Source organism: Corvus cornix, chromosome 10 (genome assembly GCF_000738735.6).
Source record: "Corvus cornix cornix isolate S_Up_H32 chromosome 10, ASM73873v5, whole genome shotgun sequence".
Lineage (NCBI taxonomy): Eukaryota > Metazoa > Chordata > Aves > Passeriformes > Corvidae > Corvus > Corvus cornix.
This window is the reverse complement of record NC_046340.1, coordinates 3,823,446-3,841,847: the sequence shown is the minus strand read 5'-3', so window position 1 is coordinate 3,841,847 and position 18,402 is coordinate 3,823,446. Positions and strand designations below refer to the sequence as shown.

The 18,402-nt window shown below is 40.1% G+C and overlaps 1 protein-coding gene across 5 annotated transcripts in view; it reads right to left on the bottom strand.

Annotated features, from left to right (window-relative positions):
- ADAMTSL3 (ADAMTS like 3) overlaps positions 1-18,402 on the bottom strand; it is a 179,574-nt gene that overhangs the window by 28,292 nt on the left and 132,880 nt on the right. For all 5 annotated transcript variants that reach the window (XM_039557996.1, XM_039557993.1, XM_039557995.1 and 2 more), the window contains 5 exons: positions 12,522-12,808; positions 5,700-5,829; positions 4,440-4,632; positions 3,738-3,917; positions 2,808-2,961 (listed from right to left, as the gene is read on the bottom strand). In XM_039557996.1, coding sequence (XP_039413930.1) covers positions 2,808-2,961; positions 3,738-3,917; positions 4,440-4,632; positions 5,700-5,829; positions 12,522-12,808 — 944 coding nt within the window. The remainder of the gene's footprint in view (positions 1-2,807; positions 2,962-3,737; positions 3,918-4,439; positions 4,633-5,699; positions 5,830-12,521; positions 12,809-18,402) is intronic.

The following is an 18,402-nucleotide window of genomic DNA, read 5'->3' as shown; positions in this document are numbered from 1 at the left end:
AAAAGCTAAATGCTTCAAGCATTCAGTAAGTGTGTACACTATAGGAACTACACCCTGGAGTGCGTTCTTATGCTTATAAAACAAAATGGTTATTTTCAATGTTTTGGGTAATGAGTTCAGACCTGTGGGGATATCATGGTTTCATAATTACAGAGCTTTTAAATCGGGATTCGTTATCCAGATACAAGGTTCCCTCAACCATTTCACATGGTACAACAATTAAATTGTTTTAGGCACTCAGTTTACTAAAATTATTAAAGTAGCGTCCTGTTTTTAATAAGTTATTGGGCCCCAAATATTTATTTTCAGGGAAACGTTCCAGTACTAAATCTTCCATTTCCAAAATCCAACTTACAGACACAGTAAGTGTAACTTTAAACACACAAATTAAAATACTTCAGGCTGTGGTCTGTTTACACTAGTTATTCCAACTTAGAATTAAACCCAGTGCATACTTATAAATATGTTAACAAGTCTCATCCATTTCATTTCTTTAAAAAAGACAGACCACTAACTCTCATCAGCAGTTCAACACTAAAGGGTGTGTGTAATTTTACTGGTGACAGGTGAGCAAGGCTGAGAGTGAAACAAAGTTCAGAGCTGTGGATGGCAGGCTGTATAAATATATAAGGTCATATGAAAGAATGAGGCCACATAAGTATGCATTCTCTAGATCCTCAGTGTCTTTCAGTCTTGCAGCTGCTGAGGTAATGGACTGTTTGGGAGAGTAAAGGTAAATCTTAAGGAATATATGCTGGAGCCATTGGACCTCATTATCACCTGATACAAATCCATCTGCATCTGTGGCCTGTAATGGTCCTGAACAGCTTCAGCTGGGTTTCAGATCCTGGTGACCTCAGGGCTAGACTGGTGTTATTTCCTATTTCTCAGAGCCCAGAGTCAGGAATGTTTCTACTTAATAAGCACTGCTAAGTCAGAAAACAGCTACGATTGCCAGTCTCAGGGTAAAAGATTAAGCCTAAAATGACTCAGCACTGTCATGAGACAGTAAAAAAGGCACTCATGTGAGCCACAGAAGCATCACCTTGAGAAGGAGCATTTAGAAACTGCTCTCCAAGGCAAGAACCCCCAACAGCAGTCACACCTCACACCACGCTGCTCCTCATCCATCCTCATCACCCCTCATCCTGCAGCCATGCTCTGTTCCTGCCTTCTGCTCACTCCCTCTCCAAGGCAGCCTGAACCCACGGCTGCAGGAGGAGATGCCTCCTCCGTGTTCCTGGGAATCCAAAGCCTGATGCTGTCCCAGCCCTGGCTCCTTCTGCAAGACCCAAACAGGAACTACAGGCATGGACCAGCCTCACACCTTCCCCTGCCCATTCCCAGATCCCCAGGCAGATCTGAGCTGCTGAGGCTTCCTTGCTCCAAAGGGTCATGGAAATGGAGGGAGAAGACAGCGATTCTCTCCATGGCTTTGATGTGCACCCATTCTGGCTGATGGTGTTCCCTCTGCAGCCCTGTGTGCTGCTCTCCAGGCACTCTGCTGGAAGCTGACATGGTAACATTAACATCAGTCTGTGCTAAGCAGTTTGCAAACCAGCTCCACTGCCGTTCAACTATCCACAATTAATTAAATTCAGATAGATATGCAGCTCAAAATATTTTATTAAACCTTATGCCAAGGACATTCCTGGAAGTCCACAGGGCTTTATTTAAGTGGAGTTTTGAACCTCAGAATTTTGGCATGTTAATCTGAAATGCAGGCCAGGAAAAGAAGTTTCATATTATGTATGAATCAGTAATTATTCTATTTCTTATTTTGTTTTGTGAATAATCTTTAAAGCAAAGCTTCAAAATGTATAAAGTAGCCATTTCTTCACAACACTACAAGCTGGGTCAAAACATGTCTATCCCTGACCTGTGATCAGAACCAGGCCATTGAAAAAGGCTTTTTGTTTTACCCCAGCTCAAAACTAAAAACTCTTTTTTTTTTTTTTCCTTTCTTCTCAGCACCCTGCTCCCCAAACCTACAAACCAATATATAATTGTATATATACTCCTTTATAAAGGAAGAGGAGCACAGGTTCTGACATTCAGCTGCAATTTAGAGCTGCCTATTCTAAATTAGCATATGAAATTGAACATGTTCAGTATCAGAGAGGTTTTTCCATCGGTGTTAAACACACAGTTAGTGCAACTACCATCAGTAGCATAACCCAATTGTGCCCAAATTGTACAATTTCTACAGAAAATCTTTCTGAAAAGGTTCTTGTATAGACAGTAGTAGAATATCAGATTTTTTGAAGAGTGTCTGTACTGTCACCATTCCCTGTACAGCTAATGAGGCCAGGGTTCTTATTTATACAAGGAAAGATAGAAATTATACCTAAAATTATTATTGGCATAGAGTTTCAGGTTTTGAATTCCACCATGTTAAGCAAAATATCCACTGTAATACAAATGTACAACAAAAAGACAAGGCAGCAGAACTGGATTCTTATCTTTTCTAATGTCCTTTGTAACTTATGGTAAATTTATGAATTTTTCTTTTTTTTTTTCCAGTTGGAATAGTGTAAACAATAAAGGAAATATCAGATTAAATTGTGCATAAGAATGAGGGTGAGAGGTATGTACCATAATATATTCAAAAACCACTTCTTTAGAACATAATCTTTGTTTCTGAGTGGCAGAAATAAAAATGATCCTGTTATTATAGGTGTAGTTACTGTGACACTCAGTTTGTGCCAAGTTTTCTTGTGATAGCATAGGGAGATGAGTGAATTAATGTGTACATAGATTTGTAAATAGATCATTCCAAATCAGCAAGGAACCAGATAAATACTTACTGTTGCAGGCACTCATCTGACAAGACCTTACAAGCAGTGAAGGAGACAGAGCACTACACATTGATCCATTTAATGTGACATATTGGCCCTTAGCTGTTAGGTTCTGGCAGGCAAGTTTCCTTCTCTGGACTCCAACACCACAGCTTACTGAGCACTGTGAAAGGAAGGATGCAGTCAAGCTAAACTTGGTGCTTCATACCACGTATACTAATTTTAAACTAGTTTTGTCGTGGCTTTTCTTTAATTTTTTAAATTTTCTTTTAGTTCTGAGAGAGTACACACATTATACTTCATAGGAATCCTTGTGTTGTCTAGTTATTAAACTCTAATATTAGTTATTAAACTCTCTCCACTTTTTCAGGCAATAAGAATATAAGACAGAAAGCTTTTCCAGCAAGCAAGACAGGAATTAAAATAACATAACAGTGTTTATGTCCAGCCATGGGCACAACAGAGCAATGAGATCTGGTATCTGAGAGAAACAATTCAGCAGGTTCTAAAGAGTCTGCCAAGTCTCTCAACCCTCTCCCTTAGGTTGTATTGCGTGAACCTGTAATTGCAGCTTCTAAATTGAATTTTCTAAATCATTTCGAATGGGGAGTGGCAGCAAGCTTGCATTAAATGGGAAAGGAGGAGGATGTATTGCAGAATAATGCAAAGATGTGATTTTTGGAATCTGTACCATGTCTGGTAGAAAGCATGCAGGTCATTACAGCCTGTCCTTCAGCGACTGAAACACTGCCCAGGAGGGGGGCTCTGATCAGTCTGGCTGCAGGCAGGGATGCACAGTTTAGTTCAGTACAGGCCTCGTGAAAGCTCCAGCTGCCCTGGCAATTTACTGCTCCAAACTGCTCATTCACCCCGGCAGAAATCTCTAGAGCTTTTGTTGGAATGGAGGGTTTTGGTTCACCATTATTGAGGTTTGCTCACCTTGGACCATTCTCCAAAGACCACCTGAGGAGGACAGTCAACTTTTGCACATGCTTTGCTAGTTGGCAATCTGGGCTCCTGGCAGGTGTCATCAGAGTGTTTCAGGAAACTTCCATCTGTCAGCAGCTGCTTGCAGGACACTTTGCGGGTCTGAATCCCTCCTCCACAAGTACGTGAGCACTAAGGAGGAGAAGAATTAAACACAGCATTTACACCTGCATGGACATCTGTGCTCCTGAAAAACGACATCTACTTTGAATGAAAAGTCAAGCAGCACAGAAAATTCCTCTGTTAAAATATTTACTATATTGGAGATGAGGAGAACTGGAGTTTAAAAGTCAAACATACCACCTGAATGCAAGCAAGCAGTAGAAATCTTGGAGAAAAACATGCATCTTATGCATAAATCTACGTCCCTCAGAAGTTAATTAAAAAAAAAGGTTATTGTGTTAAGAGAGCTTAGGGAGAGAGATGATGTATGGAATAAGTGGTATCCAGCTTCTGAAATCCTAACAAGGACTTCCACCTCATCCTGTGACTACCCACTGGCACAGGAGTGTAAAGCAGTGCTTTTGGGTTAGTTTGTTCCAATGGTGTAAGTTGAAACACTTACAGAAGGTTGGGAGCTGCCTTCCGTGCTGCACAGTTTCAAGTCCCTGGCCAGAGGAACACATTTAAGCTCTTTCTGTGACCCAGCCATACCTGTTGCCATTCCTCAGCGTGCCAAGCAGGGGGACAATCAATCTGGTTACAGGCTTGTAAAGAGTGAGGCTTTGGGTCTTTGCACTCCTGGGCAGCAGGAGCAGATCCCCCGGGCTGCTGGCAGGACACGTCCCTCGTCTGGATCCCGACCCCGCAGGTTGCCGAGCAGCGGCTCCAGGGGCCGCTCTGCCACCTGTCCCAAAAAACACAGCCAAAAGCTCACCTTTAGCAACACACCTCCTACTGGGGAAGGAACAGTCTTACCCAAACAGCCTAGCAAAAAGCACAGCTGCAGGCATAGTTATTGATCGATGACTAAAACATCCCTTTGGTTCAGCTGGAGCGCAAAATTGTAAATTGGATTTATGAACTTGCAGGTAACAAGCAAATGCAGGATTTATTAACGATAAAGTAATAAACAGTCATTTTTAGACAAAGTTAGCTCCAGTGTTTACCTTCAGAGTGCTCCTCTTAGAAAACAGCCTGTTGGCAACCTGATGTTTATGTTTATAAATGTAAATATGTAAATAGACCTGTATTTACAAAACTTCCTTTAAATGTGTACACTTTTTCTACAAAACATCCTGTTCCTGTTAAGTTCTTCCCTGCATTCAGCAAGAGCAGATTTCTGCAAACACGATGAAACAATTTGCAAAGGATCTGGGATGTCAGAGATCAAAAATGGGTAAATAAGGCAGTACACATCAAAATTTCACATATGGCCCTTTCAAGTGATCAAATGACCTAGAGGTTTGCTTGGATTTGGACTGGGTCTGTTCTTTCCCCAGAATCTCCAAATAAACATAAGAAATATGTGGAGCTACTAAAGAAGCATTAAATTAAGGTACCTTTAAATCATAATTTCTTTTTTTTTTTTTTTCATTCAGTAAAGACAAAAAGTAAATATTCTCAGCTCTTTTTTTTTTGGTGCAATATCCTCAAAATTCTCCTTCTACCACTAGGAGAGTTAGGGCTCTTTTTCCAGCTCTGGCAGATATTCAACACGGAAGAGATTTATTTCAGAAAACGTCCCCTATTTCATCAGTGAGATACGAAAAGCGGAAAAGGAGTGAACAAGACGAAAAAAACACCCCAACCCCAAAACCTTGTTGAAAGCAGAAGTAGTGACATTTCATCCCAAAGCATGACCACAGTCCTGCGATTAGAACCCTTTCTGAGAAAGCCAATGTTTAAATAAACATCAATAAAGTCCCATTAACCCTTCCTTTGCCACCAGATGATTTCATTATCACGGGGTACCTCGGAGGGCAGAGCTTTGTGTTGCAGGTCCGAGTCATTGGGGGTGGCCTCTTGGAATTGTCACACAGGGTTTCATTGGCACCTTGCTTTGTCTCTACATGCAGACACATGGCAATGGCTTCCTGTGTGCCTGCATCCGAAAGGAAAATACTCGTGAAACAGTGAATGGAGTAGATTTCTGCAAAGCTTACTCTTGAATAACACTCACTAAAAGGCTCTGACACTGAGATAGCAGGCTTAGAAGTAACATCTCAAGCAGAAAGGAACGCAGAGGCAGTGTACACACTTAATGCTCAAAAGATACTTGTGAATTATATCTTAACTTTACTTCTGTGAGGTTTAAAAGGCTTGATTTTACATTCTACCTCTCTGAAAACCAATAAAAAAACCAGGTTTTTCTGTCAAGCCACTACCAGAGGCTGCATCTGCTGGTTCTGTAATGGTCCTAAGCCAGCTACTGCCTCCATTGCCAAAACTGAGGTAAAAGTGATTCCTTCTCACTTACCTTGCCTTTAATAAAGAGCTAAAGATCTGAAAAAATTGCGATAAAAATGCAGAAAACTTGTAAAGCTATAGGCAGGAGAAATGGTCTATGTTTAGTCAGCCATTCTCAGGGGCCAAGAGATGCAATGGTTTTGCTGAAGGCAGCAAATCTGACCCAGCCTAAAGCTTTCCTCACTCGTTACCGTTCCTGGCACCTTCTGATCTGCAGCTCTTGCTACCTGGATCTTATTACTGAAGCATGGAAGATTACTAATACTCAAATTTCTATGAGTCAAAATGAAACGTAACATAAGTTTCCTTTAGAAGAAGGCAGCTTAGTGAATACACATTCGGTGAATTACTTCTATTTTAAACCTTTGCAATTATCCAATTTTATATATCATATTTTTCAGTATGAAAGCCTTACCCAATTTCAAAGCTCACTCACATGCACATTAAATACAAGAAGGCTGTGATGTGCCTGGGGGATTCTGTGCAGCTGGGATGTTCTATACAAGCAATGCTAATGACAATCCTGTAGAACAAAAGAGCTGAAATCATAAAATACCTATATTGTTTCCAGGTAAAAATGTCTCTTAAAGAGTTACAGTTTCATAGAATTTAAATCCATTTCCTTCTTATCTTTCACTTAACTTTAGTGATTTTGAAAGGACACTGCTGACCATCAGCCATTCTGATTCCAGTAGGCTGGAATACCCAACCCTGAAAGTTCCACCCCCAGGCCAATATTTCTCTCCTGTATACAAGCACTGTCATGTTTCTCATAAACCAAAGATGTTCCCTCCATCTATAAATGATTTTGACTCAGTCCAGTGTATCAGCCAGTCCAGCTACTTCAGACACATCAGCAGGGGTAAACCAGCAGTGATTTTGAGAATAACACAGATTTCAATTTCTTTCAGGCTCTCTGGTACACCTCGAGATCCCCTCTGGGACTCATTTGCAGTTCAGAAAGACCTTGTTATATAAATGTTTTGACTACATCTACAAAGTGATGAATTTTTATAGAACAAAAGACCTGACCTTAAATATGATTGACAACTTATTCAGTTCTCTTTTATCAAAGTATTGATAATTACATTAACGTAGAACACACGCATTGTGGGAAAACTGTTTTACTAGTCAGGCTGAGAACAAATATTTAACAACAAATACCATGACTGTAATGCAGACATAAAAGTGCCTGAAGATGACAAAGCAATAAATATCTTTTTTGTTACAGAAGTAGGGGAATCAAAAGTTTTCTTTCCAGTCAGTCCTCAAGTGTTCATTTAACAGGAGCAGCTTACCTTTCCCCTTGCATAGGAAATGCACATTTGGCTGTCTACAGGAGAGAAGGAAGTATTTAGAGTTGGGTTCTGACAGAAACAGATTTGCCTTACCAGACGAGTAACCAAGTCCATGTCAAGTACCCATATAATCTATATTTTAGGTCAAAATCTACCCCATGCTACTAAGCTTTAGCTTTGCTGACCTCACCTCTGTTTCTGTGAGAAAACCACGCTCCAAGGTGATGCTGCTGCTCTGGAACAGGTTGCAATAGATGGAATCATCTTAATATCTCACACAAAGGAAGGGATTTAAATTGAATTCCCTTCAGACCATCTAAATTGGCAATAACACCATGGGAAATTTTTATCTTGGTGTTATATAGGCTCAACTGGCCAGCCAAATGAACAAAAGGCATGTCATAGCAGGTGATGGGGTCTGACTACAAATTGCCACCTGGAGTTCATTAAGCCATTCCTTGCAGCAGGACCTGTGTAGCTTTAATCACATTACGAGAAGAAAACGTTGATATGTGGTGCATTTTTCATTTGACTGAAGTACAGAGCACAAACTGCATTAGCAATTCTTCCCCACTGGGGCCTCAGTGAAAGAAAACTTGCACCCTGTTTTGATGCTGTAAGCACAAAATAGATACTAAAGAGTTGTTAAAAATCTACCACAAAGTCCCTTCCTGTTCCTTCATTCTCAGTTCGAGAATGCTATTCAATAAATAACTGCACTTAATTGATGTTACATTTGCTTGAACTTATCTGTCAAAATGTCTTCACAATTAATCAGATTTATCACTCCAAACTATAATTTTCCATTAGCTGGGAACTTCAATCACTGATAAACTTATTCTATGTCGATTGGAGAATGGAAAAATCTATTATTCAAACAAGCAAAGTTTTATATGTATGACTTTCTTGGCTTAGAATATAAACATAGTAGATAATTTAACTAAAACATTATGTATGCAGCAGGGAGCATTAAGTATTTTTACAGTAATCTGATGCACTATTGTAGTAATTACCCTACTATTCAGTGAAATAGAATATTTTCTACTTGAACCCAGTGTTCAAACCACATATATTTACATTCTTTTACAATCTTTTCTGTGCGATGAAATATACAGTGCTTGAAGCTGTGTTAAAAGATCAAAATGCTTGAATTTAGCCCAGAATTTTTGTTCCTGCATTTTTAAAGTAGAAAGAAAATGGGGGTGGAAAGCTGCTGTGCAAACATTAAGAAGGTGGATCTATTCTCTAAAGCTGGAAGAGGAAGGACAATCATTTATCTACCTCAGATAGCCTCAGTTCGGTGGCTTCTTAAAAATATGTACTACAAGCTGAAAATAACTCAGAAGAAATGCCAATTTCTACACATCCTTGAGTATCTCTGTGCATCTATTTTATACCTCTGTAAGAGAGTAAACAACATCTGCAGCTCATGAAACAGATGATACGAGTGACTGGTTATCCAGGTGACTCCAACACCAGTTGAGAATGAATTCTCTCAGCTTTATATGTGAGTCTCTGAATGGTCATTGTTTTTCTCAGAGCCCTTAAGTTTGGCTAGAATCCATTAATATTCTAAGAATCTCAGGTTTCTCATAAATAAAATGGTAAACTTTTAGCCCTTATGGCCCAGACAAAAGCCTGAAAACACAACTTGACTGCACCCTGAAGTTACCAAAGCCACAGAGGCTATAGAGGAAATAACAGGAAGTGCATATGTTATTTATTACTTAATCTCATTATTTTCAGGCCAATGTAATGACTTTAGGTGGCCCAAATAATCATTTTTGAAGCATATGGAGTATAAATAATAATAATAGTGTTTAACCACCAAAATCTGCCTCTTACAACTAAAGGTATAATTAACCAAGAAAATGTTCAGTGATTTTTTAAAATGGAAAACATCCCTTTAAAATATTGTTGAATAGTTAAATGATTGACAACATTAAAGAAATGCTACAGATTACAACAAAAACATTTCTCTCCAGGCACACTCTTTATTCTCGTAATCACTATTAATTCCCTACTGATGATGATATGAAAATTAAACTTACACCTGGGACTCTCACATCACAGCCAACGTTCTTCAGATTTAAAAGAAAGCAAAAACAAAAACAAAGAAACCCAAAAAAACATTCTGGGAAAATGAAGGCAAATTTTGAGATCCCCAAGCGTACTGCTGGCTTATTTTGAGTTTGGGATTTCTTCAGGCACTGAAGAAAAAACAGATCTCTAGATTTCAGAATGGTTACAGAGCTTCCTATGGGTATTAAAGGTGATGTCTGCCTATGACTAACAGGCCTCGACAACTTTTAGTTACACTCATGGAAAGACTGATGAAGGAAGCATTAATTCTGCTAAGAGGCATAAAACAACACGGCTGCTCTCAAAACCTCAACCTGTTTGGCTCTTCACGTGCTGTGTGAGAAGCCACAGAGGTTTGGTGCAGAAAGCACACACATGACCCAAGACTGGTGTGACTTTTGCTCTAGAACAGGAAAGATGGTGTTTGATAAAGCCTGGCAAATCACTCTCTGTAAGTCTAATACCCAAAAACCCCCAGTGTTTCCATCTGCATTTTTTCATCTGCTTTGCAGAGGGACCAGAAGAGACTGAATTACAAGTCTAGTCTGTATGAGGATTAAAAAAAAGGTGCAAGTGACAAGCTCTGAAAGAGATTCGGACCTTGCTCAAATAGTGGCTATAAAGCTTCCAGCCTACTTAGACCCTGCAGACTTTCCCCTCATTCAGAAAGAGTTAAGCACTAAGAAATGGGGGTAGGGAGTACTAAGGATACAGAAATCCACAGGAATTTGTTTTAATAACCACTGCTAGATGCACACATACTAGACAAAAAGTACCTAATATAATTTACATTACACTGGGTTATTCCAAACTCAGACAACATTTATTTCTTGTAACGAAAGAGTTCATCTAATTGAAATGAGATTTGAACATAAAATTTAGCAGAAATGGATCAGCTCCTTTGAACTACACAATGGAAAAATAGTAGACAGTGAGATCATTAGTTAGTACATTGCAGTGAGTTGGAAACAGAAGAGATGTCTGGTTCCCCTAAAAGTATTTATCGGCAGGTAATTTTTGGTCTGTTTGAAAGCCTTTGCCAAGGCAGCCAGAAGACCAGAGCTGATAGAAAGGAAAAATCACCTAACTAGCATAGCAACATGGGGGCTTCTGAAGCTGCTCATTGATAAAATACCCCGACAACTTCCCACATTTCCCAGGAGCATCGCATAAGGAAAATGTCTAGACACAGTACCAGCGATACCACAGAAGCCTTAAAAACACAAACAGATATTGTCTTTCAAACTTCTTCAAGTGAGTAATTTCTGCTGGATAGCAAACAAATTGTTAGATTACTATGAACACCTCTAGGACAAATCTGGGTCAGGGAACTTCAGAAATTCATGAATGGGTCAGAAGTCAACAATAGAATTCATACTTGGCTCCCTCAGGAACAACATTAAGCTGAACATGAGATTTGTTCACCAGTCATTTTGAAGACCTTTCCAATGAAACTGCTGTGCTCAGTACAGGCTCCTCAAATTACCATCAGCCTGCACACCAAGGGCAAGCTTTTATGGGGATGCTTCTTCATGGACAAACTCAGCCTTGAAGATGCAGAATGCAAACATGCACATGAGCAATAGCAGGCAAAGACTAGAGATTATTTCAGCCTACATATCTGATGATGTCCTCAAAATTAAAAAATCTTGGCGTTTTTGAACACCTCTGGCAAAGAAATTGGCTAAAAAGCAGTCAAGTGGATTTAGGGTAGCAAGAAAATGGTTGTAGGTTACAAGTATCAGTTGAGATACCAGAACTACAAATTTAGAATTAATGAAAGGTTTGTTTCTGCTTTACAGTACAATTTCCTTAGTTCTAAAAACATTTCCCTTATAAAAATGATGAAACAGAGACACTCAGCCACAACAGCTGTCACTACCATCTCATGTTTATACAAGCACACTTGGACTACAGTCAGTCTCTCCTCCCTTGCCAGCCGTAATGCCCACTGCAGGTTGCACAGGGAATGGGATGTTCCAGCTTTTGTGATCACAGGTTATTCCTGTGGATCAACCCCCTCAGTGAACAGCAGGGTTAAATGATAAAGGAAGCACTACCAGTCACTTACCCTCCTGCTGCTCCCATTCTGGGGCATCCCTCCCAGCCTCTGTCTTCCAGGTTTGAGCTGGTGAATAGCACAAAGGAGGCTGCTGTCTGTGAGCTCTATCTCGCTCCCTGCTTCCAATTGTTTCTGTTTTCCCTTTTTCTACATTTTTTATTTCTTCTATGGGTACAACTGTCTTCACTTCCCACTGATGTCAGCAGTCCTGTCATATATAGGTGCGTTCACAATTCCACTGCCTCCACTTAACACTTCATAACTCACTTGTGTTCAGTCCCAAAGTACAGTAAGTAGTAGCAACACCAGCAGCCCTGTCTGGTAACATGTACTTACGACGACAGGGAGATTCGATTACATCCAGGAAGGAATGTGCCTAACTACTTGCAGACAGATGTATGGCACAGAGCTCCTATGGAGTGATCCAGTGCACCAAAACCAGCTCCCGTTTGATCTTCACGCCCGTCAGGCTGGAAGCAAGCCTCCCTAATTACAACTTTGTGTTCCTACTGTTCTGCAGAAAACTGCAGCATTTTGGAAGAAAAGGAATAAACGTGGGCATTTTTACTCTGAAACCTAGGAAAAGGTAGATCATCTGAACATTCCCACCACTGAGGCATCAAATGTGCTGGTACCACAGCTGGCCTGGCAGCTGACACTCCTGCAGCAGCAAGACTAAAGCAAGTTGCTGTTATCAACTTCCTGCACCTTATTTAACCCAGTAAGCGTTTGATAAAGATAACAAAGTAGTTTGAAATACTCTATTGATAACCAAAAATACGTTAAAGCTTGTGCCTGCAGGTTTCCCTACAGATCAACAGGAGATGCAACAATACCAAACAATGCCAAATTCTTACAACTCAGGATAAATCAAGAAAAATGTACCTCCAAAACATGTGGCTGAACACGGAGTAAACCCGATGTATTCCCAGTCATAAATCACACTGCCACCTTCAGCAAGAGGAAATTCTGGTGTGTAGGGGACAGGATCACTGTCACAGGACACCTGGTGACAGACTCGTTCTGTTGGTGGCTTCACATCTTCACATTCCTCCTCAGGCAGCTCAACGTCGGTCTGAGTGAACGCGAGAAGAATGCGGCACTTCACATCTCGCACCTGGATGCCACTGCCACACGTGGCACTGCACGGAGACCAGGGCTCAGGGATAAACCTGCAAATCATCACAGCACCATCATTTACTCCGTGGAATTGTGTCTGTGTGTGCACAGTTAAAACACAGCCAACACATAAACTTGTGTTTATGCACAGAGCAGACAATAAGTAGCACTTACTGACGCTTAAACAGAATGCATAATCAACTGTCTTAAGTCTTTCACTTGATTCTCATCCCAGACCATTTACCAAAATTCACACAAGATGATGCAGGAAAAGAGGAGAAAGAACCATGAGGAACAGAGAAAGCTGGACCGTTTTCTGAGGAAAAAGGAAAACACCTAAATCTTTTCTCAGTCTCCTTCAACAGGGGAAAAAAGGAGAAACTCCAGGAAGATCTACCTATACAATATAAAATAGCTCCCCAGGTACACAGACTTGGGCCTGTGCCAAAAGTATATTTGCAATCTGCTTAAATCTGAGAGGCCCTTATCTTACGTCATAGTAATAATCAGCAACCAGAGAGAAGAGCAGCACTTTTCCAGTGGAGCCGTATCCAGTGCACAGCACCGCAGGCTGCTCTTCAGATTCAATCTTGCAAGCAGCCTCTCATCTTCAATAAAGAGATCTAACCAGACTGCAGTCCATCATTTTTATTAGAAAGCACTTATGCTCCCCATGAACTACGGTTAAATCTTGTTTTACAGGTCATGAATTTGTTATAATATTCTCTCACTTTGAGGGTCACATTAATATCTGATAGTAATTTTCAAAATGGCACTAGAGCCAAGGGGTTGAATTTCATTTATAAAGTCATCCTGGGTGGCTCTGGGGTGTACTTTTTAAGAAATGGAATACAGAATTTCCTAGAACTTTTTTTTTCCCCCATGAAAAGGTTGCAGTTGCTCTTTATTATGTGTCCAAATGCAGCTGATGATCAAAACACCAGCAGGAGATACAGGAAGATAATTTGACCAATGTTAAAAATGTATTTGGAAAGAAAGATCTAAATTAGGATTCAAAGATTTGGCCCTTATCCTTGGATAAAGGATTATCTTTCCCTTAGTGCAGGAAAGCTGCCCTTACAAACATAAGAACAGTTTTGTAAGACAAAAATCAGTATTTACACTCTGCATACACAGTAAGCACAGAAAAATGTCAACAGTGTGGTTTGATTCTGTGCACAGTTTATCATCTTGCCAATAATTTCTTGCCAGTATACACAGAGGAAGAATCAAACAGAAGAAAGGAGAACAGATGGCTGGATAACCAGTAAGGATACTCTAGGTCAGTCCTTGGGATAGTCACCCAGGCTGTGATTGGGACAGACCCCAAAAAAGACTTTTTCCTGTGGAAAAGATAATTCCCATTTCCAACAGAGGTTAAAAGGTTAACTGGTTATTCTTTAAGGAGATGTTAATGAAATACCTTTACAGCTCTACTACAAAGACAAATACATCTAAGCCCATCAAAGTTTCCTTGAACTGTCTCAGAATTTTTGTTAGAGCTCACTGGTCCTCAACAGACTTCAGGAAAGAGCAGGTTATCCCCAGCTCCTCTTGACTCTGAGAATTGCCAGTGCTCATCCCTTCACAAGTCTTACCACCTTCCATTGGAATGATACCATCAAAACAGTGGATGGTTGTGTCCTACAGTGATCAAACCTGAGCAAATGCCAGGTTAGGTACAACCTAAGAGCCCACTGAGTCTGATGGCACAGCTGGTGGGGGTCAACATCCAGATGCTTTTGATAACCAATTCTAATGAATATTCTGTGGAAAAGCTGCAAAGGAAGGCTTCCTCTTACCCCAGCAGATAGAATCAGCTTAACCTTGGAACATCAGATCTCACAGTCCTTTCCAAGACAACCATGCAAACCACCTAGGGGGGTAAAATCACCCTCATCCAATGAAATGCTTAAGCATGAGCCTGACTCAGGCATATTAGCTGTGCTTTGAAGTCAATAGGATGATAATGTGTTCAGAGGGAAACTTGTGCTTAAGTGCTTTATTGGATGAAGGCCAGTGTGCATAGGCTCAACAGAATGATTACTTTCTTCTTCTTCTGTGTAAAACAAAATATTGACTCCATTTATACTTATGTACATTACTGGAAAAATAAAATTGATGGACATAATAGCTGAAAACGGTTGGTTGGTCTTCCAGCCATACCTAAGTTTACAGTCTGAAAGTAATAACTTCTTTTGGTAAAAGCATGACAGCAGCATACCAGAGATTAGTGTTAGTTTAGTTTTGTGTATTGTTAGTTGAGTGCATTTAAACATTCCAAAAATAATGTATTTCAAAAACATTCTTTTGAAATCCTGTATAAGTTAAAGGAAATTTTGAACCACAGCAATCATTTCACTCAGCAACCAACTGATTTATAAAGAAACTCAGAAAATGCTAAGCATTTTTTTCCTTGACTTATAGCAAGCCTGTATTGTAACTGAGGTTTTCCTCTTGAACATTAGTGTCTGGTATTTTTTCAGTGAAGTGCAGGATAAAAAACGAACACATAAAATACTTTCTATTGTATCTTGGCATCTGCTAAACTAGTCATGTGACTATTTACATATTGAAATCCCAAACTATAAAGCAAGGTACTGACTGAACACAGAGAACTGATTTTTATCTAAATTTTGAGCTCAGGCAGATGGGTTTTTTTAATCTTTACTTTACACTGAACATGCAAAACCAAAGCTTGTGACAGGTCATTAAAGCAAACTCCATCAGCCTCAGATGTGAGGTATTTTGGCATCCACAGCATACACATGGTAATGCTTTGAACACAATACTTCCCTGAAGTAAACTTAGTCTGCCTTCAATGGGCACACACTCAGAGTCATCTCAGGTCAGGACTGAGAAGCATCAAAGTGCTTGTACTACAATGCTTTGTAGATCATCAGCAATTTATAATGGACAGGGCAGTGATAACTGAAAATTTTCTGGAATCTCTTAAGTTCACAGATGAGACTCCTCTTCTGATAAAAAAAAAAAAAGGAAAAATGCAAATTTGAGCAGGTACAACATTTTATAATCAGCCTTTTTACCCAGTCATTCGTCCCAAGGTTACAATGAACTAAAATGCTCCTATACTCATCTGAGCAGGTATAAATAACGAAGACACTTCAGATGCAGTGGAGGGCATGTCCATGCTGCAGTGTTCTCAGTCCAGCACTAATGGAAATGTGCTTTCACCTGGCACATGCTGTAAAAGCAAGCATAGGATGACCTGGGAAATGAAGCAGCGACCTAAACTAATGATGATAGAACTGGGACAGAGTTCTATCAGACAGACAAATCAAATCTGAACTGAAAACTGAGCTCAGTACAGCCCTCTGCAGCTTTCTAAAGACTTGGAAAACATGGTGTCTCTTAATTTTTTATTTTCCTCATGACCATGATTCCTGCTTTCAGTTAAGACAGGAAATGCCTAAATAAAAAAAAAAAAAAAAAAAAAAAGGCTGCTCTTGCAATATTTCCAGTCCAATCCTAGCACACCAAGGGTCCTGGATAAAAGTCTAAAAAGCATCTAAAATGCTGGCTGTTACTGAGCAGAGCTTCCATGATACTGGCACCCAACCCCTCCCTGCAGCACCACCCTTGCCTGCTCTGAACAGAGTCACACTGCTGGTTTTAACAGCCGCAAGGGCAATGTGTTGAGCAAAATCAGCAGCTTATTTTCAGAGAAGGAGCTGTGAGAAATGGGTAATGCTCTATCACCAAAGGCACAGTGGGGACATGTCTGTGAAAATTACTCCAGTGACATAAGTGGGAATCTTTATGAGAAACACTGCACCTCACATCACTTTTTAGCTCATATTGCTGGAAAAATATATCAGTTTTTGAAAGCATTTTCGTTTTCCCCTAAGCCATGACAGAGAAAGGCAGTTGAGGTGTCTATTTCTTTAACTTACAAGTAATAAAAAAGATGCAAAAACTTGCTGGAGCTTCTCTGCGAATCCCACTGTAACTAAGACGGCTCGAGGGAAGAACATTTAAAATAATGATTGGTATCAACTGTCATCACATTCCGCAACTAAAAACTAAAAAGGTCAGACCTACATTTTTCTTGGCCTCACTTTAAGGACAGTCATTTTTTATTTTGCTAATAATAAAAAAAAAGAAGCTTTTGAACATTCCCCCTCTATGTAAATTCAGGACACCAGCCGTGGCAGACCACAGCAGCAGAAGTATTTTTCTTCCTCAAGCTACTTTTGGCATATCCATCACTTGTGGGTTCTAAAGCACAGCTGCATTTATTCTCTTATTCATTATCAACTAAAATATCACACAAAAGCATAGAGAGACAGTTGTCATAAAAGGATGGACTAGAAGTTGAGACTTCATATTGTGGTTTAAATTTGGATGACAACAGAATAACTAAAATTAAAAGTGATGGCATTTTACCAAGGAAATCATAAGTCTCCTGCTAGACAGAGGTGGGCTATGAATTATCACTGTGCCACGTCTAAATTACAGAAAACAAAGTTAAACAGATCTGAACCAGAGGGAGATCTTGTTATAATTTATTCTGGGAGAAGTAACAATTTATTGTCACAGTTTCTTTTCAAATCTTAATCCCTGCCCCAAAAATCTGACTCTAGCTGGAAAGCACCAGAGCACTTTGGGCATGAGGTTTAAAGCACTGACGAAGAAACTCTCTGGTTGCAAACCATTATTGTCCACATGACCAACAGACAATCTGCAAAAAGGAATGAAGTCAGGCATCAGTTATTTCTCATTTCTCCTTACCTGCCAGCTTCCTTAGAAGACTAAAGAGCAAGCAGTTGGCAGCAGTAAAATGAAACTAATGGGGAATCTGGCTCCAGTGTTAGAGCTGGGTCCCAGGAGAGGCCAGAGTGCCCAGACAGGGAAGGCACAGCACCTCAGCAGCCCCTCAGTACAGAGGGGATGGAGAGGAGTCACTGGTAAGAAGTGGCTGCAGAAACCTTTTAGACTTAGGTGAAGATGCTTCTGGAAATTGTGAAGGAAAGTCTAAGGACAGGATGAGGATCATGAATAAAAGATGAAAAACATCAAAGTGAAGAAGAGAAGGCTACAGTGGAATATATGGGTCACAGCTAGGAAGGATGAATAACTGCTTTCACTGTCAGGACCGGGCACAAGGCAGCCCATGACAAAGTTTCTGTCTGAGCTCTATTACATTCTACATATCCTCTGAATGCTGTGTCCCTGCCAGCCCTCCATTTGTTCTGTCAGACTGATGCTGAAGGATCCTAAAAATCCAGGAAGTGCATTAGCTCATGGCTGCCACAGCAGGATTTTGTAATGCTAGAGATAATTTTCTTTATAGCTTCATGTTGAATCCTCTCTAGAAGTGACCTCATATACCTTCATTTGGCTATCCTGACACTTAAAAGGCACATTTAGTTGCATCATCCCCTTGGACAATCACACTTTATTTTTATATCTTTGCTACTACCCTGCCTGAATTCAGGGCCACTGATCTGGAGAGTGAAATAACCCCTCACAGTAGGTTGACACTTGACTTGAGAGGCTAGAGAAGTGAAAAGTTTAAACTACAGTCGCCATAACTATATAAACACCTGTTTGGCAAGAGGTTTCTTCTGTGAGTCATTGCAGGTGTAAAGATTTTATTACTCATGATCACACCTGTTGCTGCATG